The 19,981-nt window shown below is 36.6% G+C and overlaps 1 protein-coding gene across 28 annotated transcripts in view; it reads right to left on the bottom strand.

Moving 5' to 3' along the window:
- The window catches only part of NRXN1 (neurexin 1), a 1,058,790-nt gene that overhangs the window by 494,257 nt on the left and 544,552 nt on the right, over nt 1-19,981 (bottom strand). For 18 of the 28 annotated variants that reach the window (XM_074331970.2, XM_088796167.1, XM_088796175.1 and 15 more), the window contains one exon: nt 15,605-15,724. In XM_074331970.2, the coding sequence (XP_074188071.2) occupies nt 15,605-15,724 (120 nt within the window). Of the gene's footprint in view, nt 1-15,604; nt 15,725-16,644; nt 16,672-19,981 lie in introns of all 28 variants that reach the window. The other 10 variants (XM_088796166.1, XM_088796171.1, XM_088796173.1 and 7 more) reach the window with 1 other exon arrangement.

Here is a 19,981-nt window from a genome sequence, read left to right as displayed (position 1 = left end):
AAATCTACTATCTATCCTGCTTATGGCTTTTTACAATTGAAATAAAAATCTCACCACGAATGAAATAGAGAACTTCACTAATTTCCATTCAACAATGATGGTAGAAGCCCCCGTGGGTTATTAAGTCTGAGAGATGTGTGAACAAACATGATAATAAGCAAGTAAAGTGTATCATAAAATATACTGTGTTCGTTTATTGTGACAACTGGGGTGTAATTATACTAGGAAATGTACTGCACTTTAGTCAGTGAAAGTAATAAAATCTGAACACCAGGAGACCTTTTCCTAGTCTGTGCTATTAAACTACTTTTGAGGAGAAGGTGAACAATCTAAAAATACGGGAGGGATGTTCACTTTTATAGATTAGCAAAGCGGGGGTTCGATTCTCTTGTAGTCTAATAAATAAAATCTCTCTGGTTTTTCCTTATTACTTGTGAATATAGAACTAAAGAACATTTCCCTCCATTCCTGGGTAATTATAATGACCAAATTTGTGTGGATTACTTATGCTATTCATCTCCCTTTCTCCCTCCAATTAAGGAAATAAGAAAACACACACACACACACACACAACTCCATTGTATTGGAAGTGCCTCTACATGCTGTACAAAAGCAGGAGAAAATGTATAGAAAGATAAGGAGACAAAGGGACCCCGGAGATGACAACGTTACAAGATGATGAGAAAGTGTAACGATTAAAGTATTAATGGAGGTCACTTGGAAAATTGAAAGGAACGTGTAATTTCAGATTAGGAAACCCTGCGCTTCGCAGAGTGAACTGCTATTCGGGGAAACTGTAGTTAATTGAATTTTATGACACTTTTTATGAAAATTAAAATGCATATCTTTTACTACCCTAATAGTTTTATTGCTACTGTGAGATTTATGTGCAATGATATACCAAAAAGCATATGCAACAATTCACTAAAGAGCACCGGAGTGGATTTCTACAGTTTCCTTTTGTGCTTTGGCAGGCGACAATCACGATCGTAATTACAGGATTGGAGCCACCTGCCAACTCAATGAACAGGACCACGTGGCTCCACATAAAATAGAAGTGATTCTCACATTAAAAAGAAAATGAGTGTTAAACCAGAGGGACCTGCAGGGACAACCTAAGGAAAGCTGGGTATTTATTTTTCCTGAGCACCAAATGACTGACTCTTACATTATCCCATTTACTGGCCCAGAAAGAAGCAGTGATTGCCAAGACCTTTCTGGTTTTACTAGACTCTCCAACGAAACGTCTGCATTCTGAGTTGCTTGGAAGAGGGCTGGTGAATTCAGACCTCTTATGGGCACAGTAAATCCTAGATTTTAGATTGTAGAGCTTATTCCTTCCAGTGCATTAAAGCAGGAAAAAGGATTGGACTCACTTTGATCAAACTGTTGCTTTGGCAGGCATTTAGACTGCTGAGCCACTGGAGGTTACCAAGCCAAGTAACCTCCATGTGATGTGAAAACAGTGACATCAAGAAGGTAAATATGGATTGCATTTCTCAAATTAGGAATTCTGATTTTACTAATAAGCAAGTTAACCTAGGCATGTATATGCAACGTTTTGGTCTGAATTCCTTTAAATATCACTTTCTAAGAGAAGTCTTCCATTAGTTCCTTAAGTCCCCTTAGCTACTCCTTGCTCTACCCTAGTTACACGTTTCTGTTAGCGCATGCTTCTCACACTTCAGTGTACGCATGTATCACCTGGGATCTTGTTAAATGCAGATTCTGATTCAGGAGGTGTGTCGGGGGATGGCGGGCCTGTGAGTTTGCATCTCTAATGAGCTTGAAGGTGCTCTTGGTCCTCAGAACACACTTTGAAAAGCAAAGTATTAAAGCACTTCTTAAATAACAATGATCTGTATATGTACCAGTCGTTTCCTCTTGTCTATGAGCTCCATAAAAGTAAAGGAAAGGACAGCATTGCGATAGATATCAGTTATAGAATGTCTGCTATTTTGGGTGTACAGTAAGTATCTCACCATATATTATTACCTTTAACTCTCAAAACAGTCCTGCAGGACCTGTAATCATAGTCCCATTTTACGGATGGAGAAGTCAAGTCCCCTATACATTAATCAACTTGGCTATGGCTCACACATAGAATGCAATCAGAATGCAATTCTGAACCTATGTGCCTCCAAAGTCTGTTACCTTTCCACTGCAGCCACAACCTCCTCTTGTTTACTTCTGTACACATGGAGACTAGAGGAGCACCCAGAAAAGTGTTCAATAGATGTTGGATCGGTGAGTATTTTGTCTATAGATTCACATTTGCTCATATTATCTCCTTTGTGTGGAATGCCCTCCCTGGGTCCCTCTACCTAGTTGCCTAGTTGAGTTTCTATTTCCATCACTTCCACTAGCCAGCCTACCGGCCTGCTCTTCTGAATTCACTCATACAGCAATTGCTTGCACCACACGATCAGCACTTCAATTGCTAATGATCTTGTTAACAATATAGTTGACTCATAACACAAATGTTTATTGAGTATGCATCCACCAAGCACCAGGCACTGTTGTAAGCTCATGTAATGCGTCATGCAACAAAACAGACAACACCCCTTGCTGCCTTCGGTCTTGGAAATCATCTCCCCAACTAAAACAGAACCTCCTTTGGGGCAGGACCCAGTCATTTCAGTTTACATATTTCTCCAAGTGTTTTGTTACATAGTAAATGCACAATTAATAATAGTCTCAGATTTGGATCATTTACCGTGTAAATATGTTTCTAATTCATATGAGATTTTTAAGGCCTATTTTCTCACAAGTGACCCTTGGAACGTGGAATGACACTTTCACACTGGTTTTCATTTCCCACCAGCAGTGCTTCACACCAGAAGCAGAGGTATTAAAGTCTCCTACACAGACAAGTACTGGCCAGAGAGATAGAATACTCTAAAATTAAATCATAGTAGTTTCCAGCAAAAGGAAAGTATCTATTCAGAAGTATAGAAATTACAGGTGGAAGAGGAAATATTTTGTAAGGTGAGGCTCACTGCCAAAGATGATCCTTTCCTTCCTTATACACCAGAACTACAGACCAGAAACTGGATGGTGAAAAAGAAAAATCACATGCTTATCATTTCGTGATTTTTTTTTTTTTTCAATGACCTCAAATTTGCACTATCTTAAACAGGAAAAAAAAGAAAAAAACAAACAAACAAAACAACTTGCATTTCCCTGGGTTATCCAGAATGTTTCATATTCTACTTTATAAGAAAAACAAAAACAACAGCAACAAAAAAATATCATTTTTAAAGTGTGCACGTTCACTGAAGGTATACAAAGATTTCCTTTTTTAAGCTGCAGCTTTCATGAAGTTTCACTAGATATGTTGGTCACATGTATTCCTGTGCATCAGTATAGGATGCAACCTGCCGATGAGTGATTTAGAAGGGAAAAAGGACTAAGTTTGCCCTGTATCAGTTCTTCCTCATTGTCACAATGTCTTAACTTTGGGAAAGCTGCATATGTTAATTCATCTTGTGTATGTTCAAAATCATTTGAAGTAGAAGTAAAGAATGCATATGAATTCTGTCAATTTGACTATTTTATACAATACTGAGAAACTGCATAATGCAATCTGCAGACCATGAAATTTTAAGTGAAACAAGCCTGAATTCTTATTAACATGTAAACACGGGAATACTTCTTCACCTTATATATATCTTTTGTAAAACTGATGTTGTAATTCTTCTTATGCAAGGATGCTTTGAAAAGAAATAAATTTAATGTAAAAAACCCAGAAAATAGACGTTCAATTAATGCTGTATTCTTAATCACATTAACAATTATATACCCTTAATGATATTACCGGGATTTTTAAAATCACCAAAAATATTTCATTTAAGTACCAATAAGAATTACATTTAGCATTTATCTAAGCAAGTACACAGACCTGAGCCCTGCAGCAGCAAAATTTTCACCTTCAAACAAGTTTGATGTAAATAGATATCTGAATAGAGCTATAAATAAATAGCTATATACAAACATGAAAGAAACAAATAGCTAAAGTTTCTGCCTTGTGTTTCGGGATTGATTCAAAGTTTCCTTTCTCAAAACAGGAAGACATCCCATTAATCAGATTTCCTTTTCCAAGTTCTTCCTTTTTATAGGATTTGGCAGGAAAGGTCTTTGGCTAAAATACACTCTAAGATTAGTGTGGTGTGACTGAGCTGTAGGCTGTAGCCTAGAAGAGCCTGAAACATGAATAAAAATAGGTCTATGGGTTGAGGAAAAAGAAGAGAAAGAATATAGTGACAATGAATCACAGACTCTTGGAGCTCTTGAAACCTTCAACACAAGGTAAACCAAATGTTTCATTTTATATTGAGGAAACTGAGGCCCACAAAACTCAAGTGACTTGCTCACAGTAACATACGGGATCCTGGCTGAAGACTGTCACTTATGGATCTTCTGTGAGTGAAGAAAAAGAACTATGATGATCTTACTAGATATGGGGTATTTATTAATGAGAAGGGAAATTGTATCTGGGGAATTCCTAGGGAACTGGGATCACATTGATTTAGCAGGGTAGGTAAAGATGTGGAACATTTTAGGGAATGAAAAAAGATGCCATGTAAAGAATATACCATTTCATATGAAAGGCATTTTGGACATTCATTCAATTGACAGAAGGTTTTTCTAAGTTAAAATTCATTTGCAGATTTGAATATTTTATTTCCTAATCTGTACTAATTATCCTAGAATTATTCCAAAGAACCCCAAAGGATAAGAATAGAGGAATGTGCCCTTGGATTTACTTATTCTCCTCATATTGTAGGAAATATGTTGCCTTGAACTAGATTTTTCACAGCATGAATAGTGTGAATGGGACTTTTCAAACATTCTTAAAGTTGTCAGTCAACTGGGGAGGCTGATAATCAAAATGAAAATTTGTTATTTCTTTCATATCACCATGTAAGAAACATCCAAAACTGTATCAAAACTGTCTCATACATCTAGTCACGATATTTTACTTACTTACTTTTTTTTTTTTTAGACAGAAATTCCTTTATCCCATTAAATAAAGTTTTTTGTTCTCTGGAAAGCACTGAACTAAGAAGATGGCTTTAGAGATCATCTAGTCTAATAATTCTCAAACTTAGGTATGTATCAGGAATATCTGGAAGCTCTTAAAATTCATACTTTCTACCCCATGGTTTCTAATTCAGAAGGTCTGGAATATGAGAATATGCATTTCTCACCAATTTGCAGGTTATGTTGGCACTGCTGGTCCAAGACCCATATTTTGGGAACCTCTGACTTAGTCCTGCCCCTTCAGTTTACTACTTCTTTTTTAATTTAGGTAGACAAATTCTAGTATCCGGAATTTATTTTTTAAACTTTTTTCTCAACCCACCTAACAACCAAGCAAGTTCTATTTCTGATGCTGTCACTATGGAATTGGCAGACCAACTGTGGTTTAGCTTTAGGTAGAAAATATTCAGAATCCTATCAAGCCCATATTAGGCAAATTTTCCTAAAATACTGAATGAAAGCAATTAGGCCAAGTGAGCCTCTTGTACTTGGTATTTGTATATACAACTGTACCATCCTCATCATATTTATTCTGGAAAGGAAAATACCAAAATATAACTAATCCCATCTACATAACACCAAAGGGGCATTTGGCTCCTCTGGAGCTGTTGCAAAGGCCACGTTTGTAGAATTCTCGAAGAATATCAGTGGACTAAATCAGGGCACACAAGTGATGGGCTATTGTAAGAGAAATAGTATCATTTTCTCCCCATAAAGCTTACATTCTTACTAGAAAAAATACCCCAACATCGCAAAATCTTAGCTTAGCTGAAAAAGATCAAATAAGCAGTGTAACATCTCATAATAATGTGATTATTCCTGCAGGTTGACCAGCTAGTTAATGAGAAAAACGTAAATTGAACAAAAATAGTTACCTTGAAAACAACCAAAAGCCCCAGAATTTGTTAAATTTAATGTGATAACATACAAAGCAGGACTTTGGCGGAATTTGAAAAAAAATAGAAAGAGATGTTTCTAAACCCACCACCCATGGTGTGTGCCCTTGCACTTGCATACATCCTCATATCCCGCCCGACAGACACACACATCTTTACTCAAAGCACTTTCTTTCTTGCTAAATAAGACTCTAATTCCACAGGGGTCTTTACTATCAGGAAGAAACATCATGAAAACTGCATTTACGGTAATGTGATAGAACATAACACATTACCCCTGTCCGAAGTTAAACATGTGTATATTTTCTTAAAGGAACTGTAGGGATGGGGACATACATCAGTTAACTTGTAAATTATGAACTGGATGATTCTGATCTGTCAGTGTAGGTTTATCAATTGTAACAACTGCACCACTCTGGTGTGGGGTGTTCATAGTGAGAGAGGCTATGCACGTGTGTGCATATGGGAAATTTCTGTACTTCCCTCTTAATTTGCTTTGAACCTAAAACTGCTCTAAAAAAATAAAGTCTTAAAACAACAGGTAACTAATGGAGATTTCAAGACACCGATCTTAAAATATTACTGAGCATTTAATATGTGCTAGACACTGTGAGAAATAATACCAAAAATAGAAGAATGGGATGAAAATATAGTCAGGAAACACAGGCATGTACACATAAAAAGACATCTGTTAGAGAGAAAATGTTTGGAGACTCAGAAGCAGAAGAAATCACCCGCTCACGGAGGACTGTTCTGCTCTGGATAAACTGGATTTGAGCTGGGTCATCTCCATGCACCACATCTGCTTGCTGCTGTGGAGTGGAAGTCGGGGAGGGGGTGGTGGGCAAGCGGGATGAGGGAGTCGTTCAGCACAACTGGAGGCACAGAAAGCATTCAGTGACCGCACCAGTGTGTCTCTGTATCTAAGAGTGGATGTCCGAGCACATGAGAAATAAAGCACGCTGCGTGCAGAGTTGTGTTTGTGAGCAAGACTGTGGAGAACCTTAAATGTAGAATGAAAAAAATGCAGGAATGCCAAGGAAATAAATGTCAACAAAACCCATTCACAACATTAGAAAAAAGAAATATCAGGGTTGGGGAGAGAGGATTTTCCAGCTGCCCATAAAACCATAAATAACAGCTAGTTCTGAAGAGCTACTTCATTTGGTTTCACACCACTATGACTTTCAGGGACTCAGCTAAACTCTGAGGATGATTCTCATCCCACGTGCAGGCCCTGAATTCCAGAAGAGAGAGGTTGCATTCCTGACTCGGGCAGCAGCCTCTCCTCCTACTGTGCTGCACAGATCCATTTTCGTTTTGGGAGCTTTAATTTTCAGAATCTTCGTTTTTTCTCTTTTGCACTTCCACGACACTGAACATGCTTCCAGGTTTTGATTTACAGAATTATTGTCACTGTCAATAAAAGGAATGAGCCTGACACACTAAAATCCAGTTTAATTACTTCTGCGAGGTCTCCCGCGGCTGAGAGGAAATGTTATTTCTCTAACACTTGGCTGTTTTTAATTTAGTAAAATGGAACACTTGCCCTGAATAGGACCTCGGAGAGCAGATTTATCATTCACGTCGTGGAAGGTGGACCCCACAGTTTCAGCAACAGAGTCTTACTCTGAGGGTGCAATGACTACCCGGATTTGCATCCACGGATTTGGATTCCTTCACGGTGGGTGTTCGAGTGACCATCAAGAATTTGACACAGAAACCCGGCTGGGATATTTAGGCATCATGTCATGACCTGGAGAAGCTTTGCAAACATACTCCAAGGCCTGCCGCTACTCGACACAGTTCCCGATGTCAGTAGTTCCCTGAGCTGCTGGAATCCAGATGAGGCCTTGAAAGCTTCCCAACAGGAGATGCCAAATATCAAAATATACACTGTACCATTAGAGTTAAGAAACCAAGCAAAACACAGTCTTTATTTTTCACTACATATTCCATCTGTTTCTCTCCCTAAAGGATCATGTGGTATATATTTATAAGAAGCGTTCACACCTATGCGAACAATTTCCACTGTCTTTGTGAAAAGCAGCCTCTTCCTTGTTTGCGACCCACTTTTTTTTTTTAACATCATTCTATATCAGCTCATTCTTTTATGAAACCTTGTTTCATTCTAAACTCATTTCAAGTTAAGAAACACCTTTGTACCTTCCTATCTCAACAAATCCTGGGGAGGCTAAGCCTCGAGCTCTATAGGGCATTTTCTGAAATATGTGAGAAGTTAGATCATTAGGGTCATTAAAATCATATACTCCAAAATACCCAGAGCTAACAGATCACCCTTGTATCTTATGCTGCTGTAGAATGCTCCGAGAGAAGTAACAATGTATAACAGCACTGAGCTGCAGCAGAGACCATAATTCCTCCCTATAAAAGAATCCTACACTTTTTAATTGCTACAGTAAATCTCATTAAAGACCCAGAATCCTTTATTCAGGGAAGGAAGAAGGGTCACCAGGCAAGGCACATTTTCTTTACAATAATACATATATATATATATATATATATATATATATATATATATATATATATATATAAAATTTTTTTCTTCATGAATAAAATTATTCCTTAATGCAAGCTCAATGTTACTTTTATTATGACCTTTTTCTGGACTCTGCGCATATCCCCTGAGCTTTCTTTTCTTTCCCTACAAATACAAGGGTCCCTGGGTCTTTACTATTAATCTTGTGATTTTTCATGCTCTGGCTTCATGCATTAGCTCTTTTCCCTCAAGCATCTTCCAACAACCTTCAAAGACCACCCTGCCAACCTCTGACTTCATTTTTTGTTTCTTTCTGCTTCAACATTTGTATACAGCGAAACTGAGATGTAATCAACGTAATGAAACACTTGGTACACATTCATTGGTTGGTACAATTCTGAATCTTAGCTGCTCATTTCACATGATACATATTGTGAATCTGATTCAAGAGAAAGAAACTTGGGACATATTTCGCCTGATTTCGTTATGAAATATTAAATTATTGTTTTTGAGAAACTCAGGCTGTCATAGAAAATTAACAGGGAATTCCCATCTTTCTTTCATAATCAGTACCTTTTTATAACAGAACTGGAAGTTAATGACAGTGTGTATGCCTTAGACAGCTATGAATTTTTAACTCATCTTTAGAAGTGGCAACTGAGCAGTTGAAGGGTAGAGCATGCTTCATGCAACATAATGCTTAAAATTAAACATAAGAATCAAGGATCAGATGAGGATGGGAGAAAATTCACAATGTCAAATGCCACTCATCACTAACTTCTCTAGGGAATTTCAACTACACTGATGCAATCTATCCCTCCATGCCAGGAACTGTGGGTGCAAATAAGAGCATGGGCTCGAAGTTAGACTTATGTTCAAAATCTTTCTGTGCCAATTAGGAGACATTTTAGCTCTAAGAAGTTATTCAAACAATCCATGCCTCAATATCCTCATTTGTAAATTGAAAACAATATTTTTTGAAGTTCATTGAAAAGGTTAAGATTTATAACATGTAAATGGCATGCATACACACTGTTAATTAGCACTAAAATATGATATTACCTACCTAAAAGTATTTTGTAGTTCTTCTGATGCACTAGGTAGGCATAGCCACAGCAACAAAGGATATAAAAAAATGTATTTCCCAAAGTCGAAACTAATTATTTAACATCTTCTACTACTTCTTTAAAAAACTACTCATGATAATCTGATTCCATAAAGTTGGATAATTATTTACCATTTTACTTTCTTTACATATCTTCTTGATTAATAAATGGACACTAAATTATTCATCATTTAAACGTATTTAGTATTATGCAGGATTCTGAGAATGGACTATGATTAATCTTCACATTGTTCCCAGGGGCTTTCAGTGCATCATTTCTGGGGAAGTAAAATCCATTTAAAAACTAAAAGTAAACCTCAAGGCCTCAAGTTCCAAAAATTCGCACCTCAGATTCAGGCAGTCTCCCCCGCACCCCCGACCAGCTTGGATTCTGCCCCTGCTGTGTTGCTATGGCTGGACGGCAAAGTGAGAAATCTGAGCATAATGTACTCACACAGGAAGAAAATTATTCAGATGGAGCCTGTGTCACAGAGCTCTTTGAAATGCCAGCTAGTGAGAATTGGAACCATTGCCATCCCTTAAGACGAGTTAATCAAGGGGACTGGCCCAACTTCTCTCAGTGGAGCATTGGCATAGTTGGGCTTTATGGGGTTATCACAGGATTAGCACAGTAATGAAAACACTGAAGGCCACCTCTGTATTTACAGGAGACCTAAGATGAAGAGCACTAACATAAGAGCCACACCAACGTCCAAACAGAATTTTAAGCAGGCCAGAAAAATTAGAGTACGAGCAGGCAAAAACACAAATTTCGATTGGGCTTTCTTTCTTGACTTCTGGGGCCAAATTGATACCATTTACACAGAGTAAAAAAGGCTACTCAGAATCATAGGTTATTCAGATGCTGAAAAATACAGGTGACTAATCTGGATAGTTCAAATACACCAACACTCTACTCCACTTTTGGGGTTGTTTTTTTCCCCCACGTACATTGTCTTATGTAGATATAGCTTAAAGCTGTGATTTGAAAGCCCAATTTCAATCTGAAAAATACCGATACTTCCTTTTATGCATCTAGTTTTATGATGCCTATTACCAACCAGAGAAACAAAGACACATTTATATAAAATAGAAGATAGCACTTCTATAACACAGTACATTTCTCTATCATACATTATGCCTTCCTTTCTATCTTTTATTGCAGTTTGACTCAATATGAACAATATTTTAATCATTTATGGTTTAACCTAAGAAAGGTCTGACCCTATTTCCCCATAGATAGTTTTTCTAAGGCATTATCCATAAATATTGCTTATGAATTACTTTAAGCAAATTAAGGGTTGTCATTTAGAACTGCTTGAATGATTCAAGGTTAATAGGATTCATCATACTCCAAATGAGGAACTAGTTGTGGACATAGTTATTTTCTAAATTTTATTCAGCCCTAAATGGTGTCAGCAGCAAATCAGGTTTAATATTACTGGCAGCTCTAAATGGGAGAGAAATAATGTTACTTTAATCCACATTTTTTGTGTTGTTTTGTTTCGTGTATGCTCTGATTCAACTCCAGTAGTTCTGATACTGATGCTCAGATATTGGGTATTGAGTTCGCTTTCAAACAACAAAAGAAGGTGAGAAACAAAGCTGAAGATATTTTTAAATGTCATGGTACCAGGCCACAATAAATGTATTTCATCTTTGTTTCAGCGAACGTTTCTAATTCTCATATAAAAGATATAATGAATTCTTATCAGAAAGATTTTCTTTTGGCACAGTTTAGAATTCTGAAAATAGTCTTTTGATGGCAATGCCCGTACTCTCCTACTACCAAAATCACAGCACTATGATATATTGTTCCCTTATGGTAACAGACACCATTGAAGCTGAACTGTAATTTGGCACACAGCATTTCTATACTAATGTAATGTGACAATGTTATTATGTTTGCTATTTTCCATGTGATCATAGCCATATTCATCTTCTGCAACCTGACATTAAATGAACCAATGTGGTTACATTTTATTCTGGACCACAGGGTGAAAGCAGAAAAGGCCTGTTGCAGCACAGTGGTCTGACGATGGTGCATGGGTGTGCAAGCATGTGTAGATGATCTGTAGATTTTATATAATGAGTATAAACTCTTAGCACAGACACGGCACAGAGCAAGCACTCACTAAGCGGCTACACCCAAGAGAAAGTTCACAAATAGCTACAACATGTGGTAAGTACATAAACTGTTGCTGTAAGATTTCAGAAGAGGGAAAGGCAAGGCTCAGCTCAGAAGACGAGGGAAGTTTCCATGGGATGAAACAGTTTAAGTTGAGATTGAAAATTAAATTATAGTTCTTCAAGCCAATATCTGAAAGGAATACATTCCAGGAGGAATGAGTACATTCCCTAAGAGGAAAAGTCAGCACAGGCAACGGTGAGGAGAGTGAGAAAGTGTCAGGTTGGTCAGAAAGCACTAAGTTAATTGGTTGTGACATGCCCTATGGACAAGGCTCTGTGACAGATAAGGATGAAAATGAGTGTTAGGATCAGACCATGGAGACTCATGAACTCCATATTGAGGAACTTGGAGAGTATTGTTGGCCATTGATGGGTACCAGAAATCTTTATGTAAGAGTCATGCACCTAGCCAATGTTGACTTAGTGAGTTATTATCACCAATTGTATGCAAATTGATGTGCAAAAAACACTGGGCGCATGAGCCAAAATGTAAAGGACTATTGTCCATGGGAGAAGTGTATAGTCTTACAGGGAGATAAGACCAAACATAAGTAACTATAAGTAGAAAGTGATGGCTGATAAAACAGCATAAACAAAATTCTACAGAAGTCAGAGGAGGAAAATCATTGCCTCTGGTGAGGAAAATCGTTGGTGAGGAGAATCAGGAAGAGCTGGCTGGTGATATTTAAACTACCAGGGAAAACAGGAAGAAAGAACAAAACTGGTAAGGAGGCATAGGATGAATTGGAGGAAGAAGGAATAAGACACGGGAAACTCAAACAGGACATTACAACCATAGGCCAGAAAAATCATATTGGAGACCTAAAATATGGTATTGATATGGAAGACTGAGGTGAGAATACTACCCTACTATTATTAGTACTACCACTACTACTAGTACACACACACACACACAAAAAAAAAAAAAAACACAAAAAAAACCACAAAAAACAAGGTAGTTGTTGTCAATGAGTAGGTCATTTAGATGCCACTTTTCAAGGGAAGAAAAGGTTTCACAAACACTTTTCTTTGGAAGTAGAGTTTGGCATCATTTTGCCTAAGTGCTTCTTTTTTGAAAGATTCCTTTAAGTTCATTAACTGGTGTAATTTATCCAAGATTACATTTACAAGCTGAAAGGGATTCCCATCTTCCCATTGTTAATTATATCTCCAGGCGAACATAAGTAAATGTTGTAGTTACTTTTACCCACTCTATGAAACTTAGAGAGATAATATTTAGAAGGTCTGCTGTGGGGGATGGGGTGCCTCATTTGCCATGTGGTGTGTTCTTGCCCCTTTTAAAAAGTGTTGTTTCTATTTCCTTTTGTCATCTATGCAGTTGAAGGTTGCAGTCACAGAATTTATGAATAAATACCCAAACTGGTGATGAAAATTTCATTAAAAAATAAAATGTTCTAAATGGCTTTATTCCAAAACAAAACAAAACAAAACAAAAAAGCATGTCAACCTCTATAAAGAAAAGGAGTTTGTTAAAATCCCAGGAAGCACACTAATTCTATTTGTGCAACTTACAGAAAAACAGTGAGATGTAGACATAAGAAGTAGAAAATTATTTTGATTAATTTAAAAAGTGAAGAAAATGTGGCGTGCTACTTTTATTGCCATATCACCTGCATGTCCTCAAGGCAGTGGTTACTATTGTACCTTCTACAAATTACAGTTGATATGCAAATAAGGTTTGCTTTTAAATATTGATTTGTACCTACACGTCCTCATCACCAAAACTCCAATGTAAAAACCAAGAAACTCTTTCGCATTTCCAGAAAACCCACTAAGAGGTAATGATTTAATCAAAATGCATGTATTCTGAGAGCCCTCCAAAGTAATTTTAATGCTGATTTGTGCAAGAGGCATATCAGATGCATTTATTGGATGACATTTACCTTATTTATAAGAAAATAACAAATAGACTTATCATTGCCATCAGTACTACGTATCACCCAAGAGCAGCATTCCAATAATTTTCTGTAAAATGATTTGAAGACAGCATGAGGTTTAAAGTAAGGTCTTGCTGTTCCTTTAGGAACTGTCTAGCAAATACATACAGGAAATTGTGTTATTCATACTTAACTGGTATATGAGGATACACAATCTGACACAACCAAATGGCAACTGTTTTATAAAACATGGAAACTAGATTAAGCAAAGTTTGGCAGAGAAAGTTCTTTAGCAAAATGAAAAACAGTCTCATGCAAAAAAAGCTCTCTCAGCTACCACATGTAGTCATACATCTGTCAGGATCATACTCAAGATTAAAAGTTTGCCATAATAAAATCATAACAAATTATCAGCCTTCTGGCTGTCCTTGAAACACAAGTTTATGTTATTTTCTATGGGGCGGGAGCAAATGCAGGAAGTTACTGTTTTATATGTATATGTATATGTACATGTTCTTATCAAAAGCATACATAAGGTTTTTTATTTGCTTTGCTTTATGTGCATCTAAGTATTTATTGAATCTTTACATAAGGTGTATAACCTCAAATGGAGCGACTGTTTGTAAGTGTGATTTGATTTATAGAAACACAGTGTTTGCAAATGTGTGAGAGTGTGAATACCTGTTTGTTGCTTCGAGTTTACTTGTGATTCTACAGAAGATGTCACTGGCAGGATGGAGACTAAATATTTCTCCATCTATGGTGCTGTGACCTTTGGAGGTCTTTTCCAAGTACCACTTTACTTTGTATTAGTTGCTTACTCTTCCTACATTCTGTAGTTTGGATAGGAAACTTGGAGATAGCCGGGGAATTGTACTATATTTCTAGGCTGCAACATCTCAGTTCAATGCAATATTTCAGTTTGACCCCATCTTCAACATTGTGATACACATATCTACAGACATGAATAGAGAGTCTCAAATACACAAAGGTCAAAATGAACAAACTCTAGTCTTTCTTTAAATCTATATACTCCAGCACAGCCTTTGCCTAGAAGCCCAAGCCTTCAATCAGACCATTGCCCACACCATCATCCTAGAGCTTTTTTTCTCAAAGGCTGTAGCATTTAAAAACATAAAGCATGTACTCTATTTTACAACCAGGAAGCTCTGTCAGAAATATTTTCTCAGTAGAGTTGAATGCAATGTTTTTTTAGGAAAGGCTTTTACCATTTTGATGGAGTGCCGTAAAGCACGGTCTATTTGAAAGTTAAGAAACAGAACATCATCCTAGACACCCGTTAATGCAGTCTCAGAATCCTAACTGCAGTCCCATAGATTAGGCATTAGCAGATATTCCATGATATAATGAGAATGATGTGTTTCTTTGTCACACTTACATTGTGAGACTACAGGGGGAAAACACTCACAAGTGGCTACAATAAAAGGGAGAATACTCGAAGGACAACGTTTAAACATGTTTTCAAATTAAAAGGCAGATATGGGCTTGAAGAGCTGTAGAGTGAAAAAATTGTAATGAGACCGGTCACCAGTCACTAAAATTACATCCCTCAAGATACAATCTTATCAAATTAAGTATTAATATAAAGCGACATGAAGTCTCTTTCAAAAAACTAGGGGGGGAATTGCCATGTACAGGAAATGAAAACATTATTTTCAACAAGGTGACTATTGGCAATGAACAAAAATGGCACAACACACAGTTGAAAACAAAGCATCACCACCATCATAACATGTAGCCATTGGCATCCTTGATTAATACTTTACTATTTCAAAATGTCCTTTCTGTAGAAAACACACACACACACAAAAAAAAAACAAAAAACTGCTTCTCCTGTGTATGAGTGCCGTTTACTCACAGATAATATAGGAAGTTCCAGTTTTAGACCGCAGATATCAAACAGTAATGGAAACGAAGACAAGCATCTATTCCTATTCAGGGAGGTACTTACGGTCATTGCAGAGTGGCCCACTGAAGGAAGTCATACTGCAGTCACAGCTGAAACCATCCCATTGCTGCAAGCACACACCTTGATTAGAACATGAGTCCTCTTGGCAGGTTGTGCTGGGCCCTGGAAAACAATCCAAAAGAAACTTGGGTTCTTTTAAAAAAAATCCGGAAGTGTTTTATACATGAGCTAGGTCACATAAAGTAGTTGCCAACACCTCAAAATATATGACCAAACTAGTTTTGAAAGTTCTAGGTTGCACACCTGAAGTAGAAACAGAGAAGCTGTGATATGAAGGCTTTTCTGAAGTTTCAAATGTAGGAAAAAATACATTATGATAGTAAACTAAACCAACAAATAGTAAAAGCGAGCACTTAGCTTCTAGTATGATTGTCGTAACAGGTAATCTCATTCCACCATCAATAATTCTCTATCTCCATTTGAATTTTAGAAAAATGCATGGATCTCCTTAACTTCTGACCAATGAATAGAGACACCATGAGAAATAGAGATTATAACTTCATGAAATTGAGACGAGATTGGCAAAAAAACTGAGGAGAGTTATGCAAAAATGTCCTATGGGTTCCAGAAGCTTCCCTGCAAAAGCTATGGCTACAGTTATGATTATTGGGTGTTTTGGATAGGTATGTTGGCAAGTATCAGATCACATGCTTTGACAATTTCATGCAATTAAACATAAAATAACTGTATAAATGGCATGCCCCATGTAACATACAAGTAAAAAGAATGCTATTCTATTTCTAAAGAATCATAACTAGAACACTGAAAAACAAAGAATTTAAAAAAGGATGATCAAAGCACTAAAGGTTATCACTACACAAACATATTCAAGACTGAAAGCCTCTGTGCAAACTATGCTACAAAATGAGGTTTCTTGCACAATGTTCAAGAAGGGGAAAAATTAAGTCTGCATCCAAATATGTTACCGCAAAAATGTAAAAAAAAAAAAAAAATGTTATTTTGAGTTTTCCACTGTGTATTGTGGGGTTTCAGTCTTGTTTTATACACACAGGGCCATCTACCTTGCAAGTCAGCTTTCATCAATGCAACTTTGTCAGCAAAATTAAAAAAAAAAAAAAAAAAAAGCAAAATATATTAAATGTTAGTAAGCAATACTGAAATGGGGCAAACACAGAAGAACGTTCAGATTCAAAAAGCATGCTGCTGTAAAAGGGGAGAAAAATGCTATGTAAAGCAAACAAATTAATACTAACAGCCATAAATCTTAAGCCAAAAAATGAGAAAGCAGTACTTCATTAGAATTTTATTATATATGTGTGTACATATATATAATGGTTAATTGAGCCGATGACATGTAATGAAGGACAATTACAAGGGCTTCTGTATTTTTTCCTCTCTTAGAGAGAGATGAGTGCCTCACCAAAGCGACTGTATTGCTTATGTGGAGTACGCAGCACCATTTGTTACGTGCAGATACAGTGCAGACTATGGTCATTAACGGACCAATTATCCTTTTCCATTTTTTCCCCTCTAGATCTTTTATTTTGCTGTTGCAATTAAGACTTAAAACTACGATGTCAGCCATTCATTGTCACCAAACTATCAAAATGCATGCATACTTTGGATTGGAGGAGAGAATATAGAGGATGGAACAAACTCCAATATAAATCCCCACAAAGAAAGTTCCTTTACAAGATTTCAATGTGGAGTGTTTATCTTTGCTCTTGTGTGGCTATATGCGCATACTGCTTAAGGATCTTAGAATTATGTCTGTATTTTCTCCTCCTTCATCATTATCGTTCCCTCTTATAAATCGTCCTCTGCTTACGTATTACAGCAGAGCCTCACTAACAAGGACTAACCTGGGAAGGGTGAAAAGGGAATGTTATCCACCTAAATAGCTTTTGAGTATAAATTCTTTTGTAGAAAACACAATTTTACAAGTTTTATGAAAATATCAAAATAGACACCAGCCTAATTACATGATGTTAACAGGGAGAGCCTTTCGGTACCTGCTTTAGTGAATAAATGAGAATTTTCTATAATTAGCCTTTGTGTAAACTGATGTTTTTGTAAAATGTCTATTTAAACATGTTCCTTACAATTATATTCCTATTGCAATTTTCTCAGTAAAGGCTCTCTTAATAGAAAGTTATTGAATTTAGCCCAACCTCTGGGAATTTTCACAAGTTCAGAAATCATATTGCAAATATCAATTATATAATAATAATAATAATAATAATAATAATAATAACAACAGGTATAGTAATAACAATAGTTGTTAATAATAAGAATCTACCAGGTCTGGGAGACCTAAATAGATATAACAGTTTTCTCATCTATTGCATCAAATAAATAAGAACACTAGAATGCATAATTTTTGCTGTTCTTCCAATCTGTGAGAGGTAATTGGTCTAATGATCTTTATTCCATGGTATTACAGACTGAAAATAGAGAGTATTTGTGTGTGTGTGTGTGTGTGTGTGTGTGTGTGTGTGTGTGTGTGGTGTGTGTTTGTTTGTTTATTTTTTTTAATCTCTTAAAACAATATCCCTTACCACATCCCTTCCTGGACTAAGCATAGAATAAGGCGTGGTACAAGCCCCGTTTGGGTCAGGGGCTGTTCTATCAAAGGAAAGCGGCTCCCTTATTTGCCCAGCAGAGGAAAGAGGAGGCACAGAAACTGAGGAAGAGCCAGATTTTTGTTTTTGCAAAAATGATCAGATATACAATTTCAAAATAATGCTAAACTCTAAAAATGGTAAAACTGCAATCCTAAAAAGTAATCTTCCCATGTTGTGGAGCAAGCAACTCAGAGTTCCAGCCACACCTTCATGTGAGCATAAAGACGTGCTTTATTATGATTATTTTTTTCATTACCACAACCGTCTTTTTATATTCAGGTATTACGAGAGAATGCATGCCTATGCCTGAGAAGACACATTTTTCAAAGTACTCACCTTCTAAAACAATATTTAAACATTGACAGGCATTTGCACAAGACAAAGCCCAAAATTTAGTTTCCCCTTTAGTTATATAGTGCTCCTTCTACTTTATCACTGAATCAAATTGGAAACAAGCCACAAGGACATTTGCAGTAAGTAGATAAAATTAAGAATACATCTAAAGAGGAAAGGGAAGTAAAAGTAAAACTACAATCTCTGGACACCAAAGAAACAATAGCAAACAGTGGTTATTAGATGCCTGGGTTTTCAAATAAGGCAGACTTGGGTTCAAAGCTTCCATTGTCCACTTACTAGCTGTGTGACCTTAGGAAGGTCCCCTTACAACGCTGCGGCTCAACTTAACTCATCTAAAAGGAGAAGTCTAATACGGAGTTTTGAGGATTAAATAAAACAGCATAATGTCACCAGTGCTTAATCAATGGTAGCATTAATAATTAAGTATTCGTGTAGCTTATAATGCAGTTTTTGGCTCTGAATGTTGTAAGTCTGTGCAAAGAGTGTCTGAATTTAAAAAATAAATAAATGACTTTACGTATGGATGTTATCTTGACTCTAAGTATTGAGCTTAACTGAGCTGGATTACTGGATTACCAGCCTCCATTTTCTCCGATGTAAGCAGGAAAATGCCATCTCAAGCAGTAATTTTCAAAAAAATGTGGTCTTCCCACCAACAGCATCAGCATCATTTAGGAAATTGTTAGAAATGTAAATTCTAGGACCCCACCCTAGACCTACTGAATCAGAAATGCTGGGGGTGGTGTCCAGTAATTGTGTTTTAACAGTTATCCAGGCAATTTTGATACTGGCTAAAGTTTGAGAAACACTGATCTAAAGCGACTTGGACAAGGTAAGTTCCCTCCCCTAGCTAACATGTGGTGTATAAATAAAATGAGCTGTTACCAACTAAAATTAGTTAGAAATGAAAGGCAGCAAGTGATTATTCAGGGAAGACCAAGAACTTTTACATGAAAGGCGCTTAGAGATTTGTAAGTCTTGTTGGGTAGGAATGATGGAATATAGTGACAAGATTTTTGGTTATGTCAACTTTATACTATTTCTATTAATATGGAAGTAAGTGATTCCAATGTGATTTGGATTTACTATTCCATGAGACAATATTTAGAGAGAGAATTTATCTAGTATTTAGAATGTGATCACTGATCCTAAAAACATATGTATCTCACTAATTACACCTTTGATGGGCACATCTGAGATTATTACTAGGAACCATAAAGGATAGAAATAATCATAAAGTAAAAGTCAATCTTGATATTGGAATGAAAAAAAATCAGGGCAATGTAAAAGCCAAAGGGCAGGAGCACGGTAACATTCTAAGAAAAAAAGGAAAATGGGGTAAAAGCGCGTGAGAATTATTAAATCTCAAATATTAAAGCATCTTAGATAAGGTAAGGAAAGAACCAGTGTCATAATC

Source organism: Rhinolophus sinicus, chromosome 2 (genome assembly GCF_057876585.1).
Source record: "Rhinolophus sinicus isolate RSI-liver-muscle chromosome 2, RSI-T2T, whole genome shotgun sequence".
Taxonomy (NCBI): Eukaryota; Metazoa; Chordata; class Mammalia; order Chiroptera; family Rhinolophidae; genus Rhinolophus; species Rhinolophus sinicus.
The sequence above is the reverse complement of the archived record's forward strand: the minus strand, read 5'-3'. Positions and strand labels throughout refer to the sequence as shown.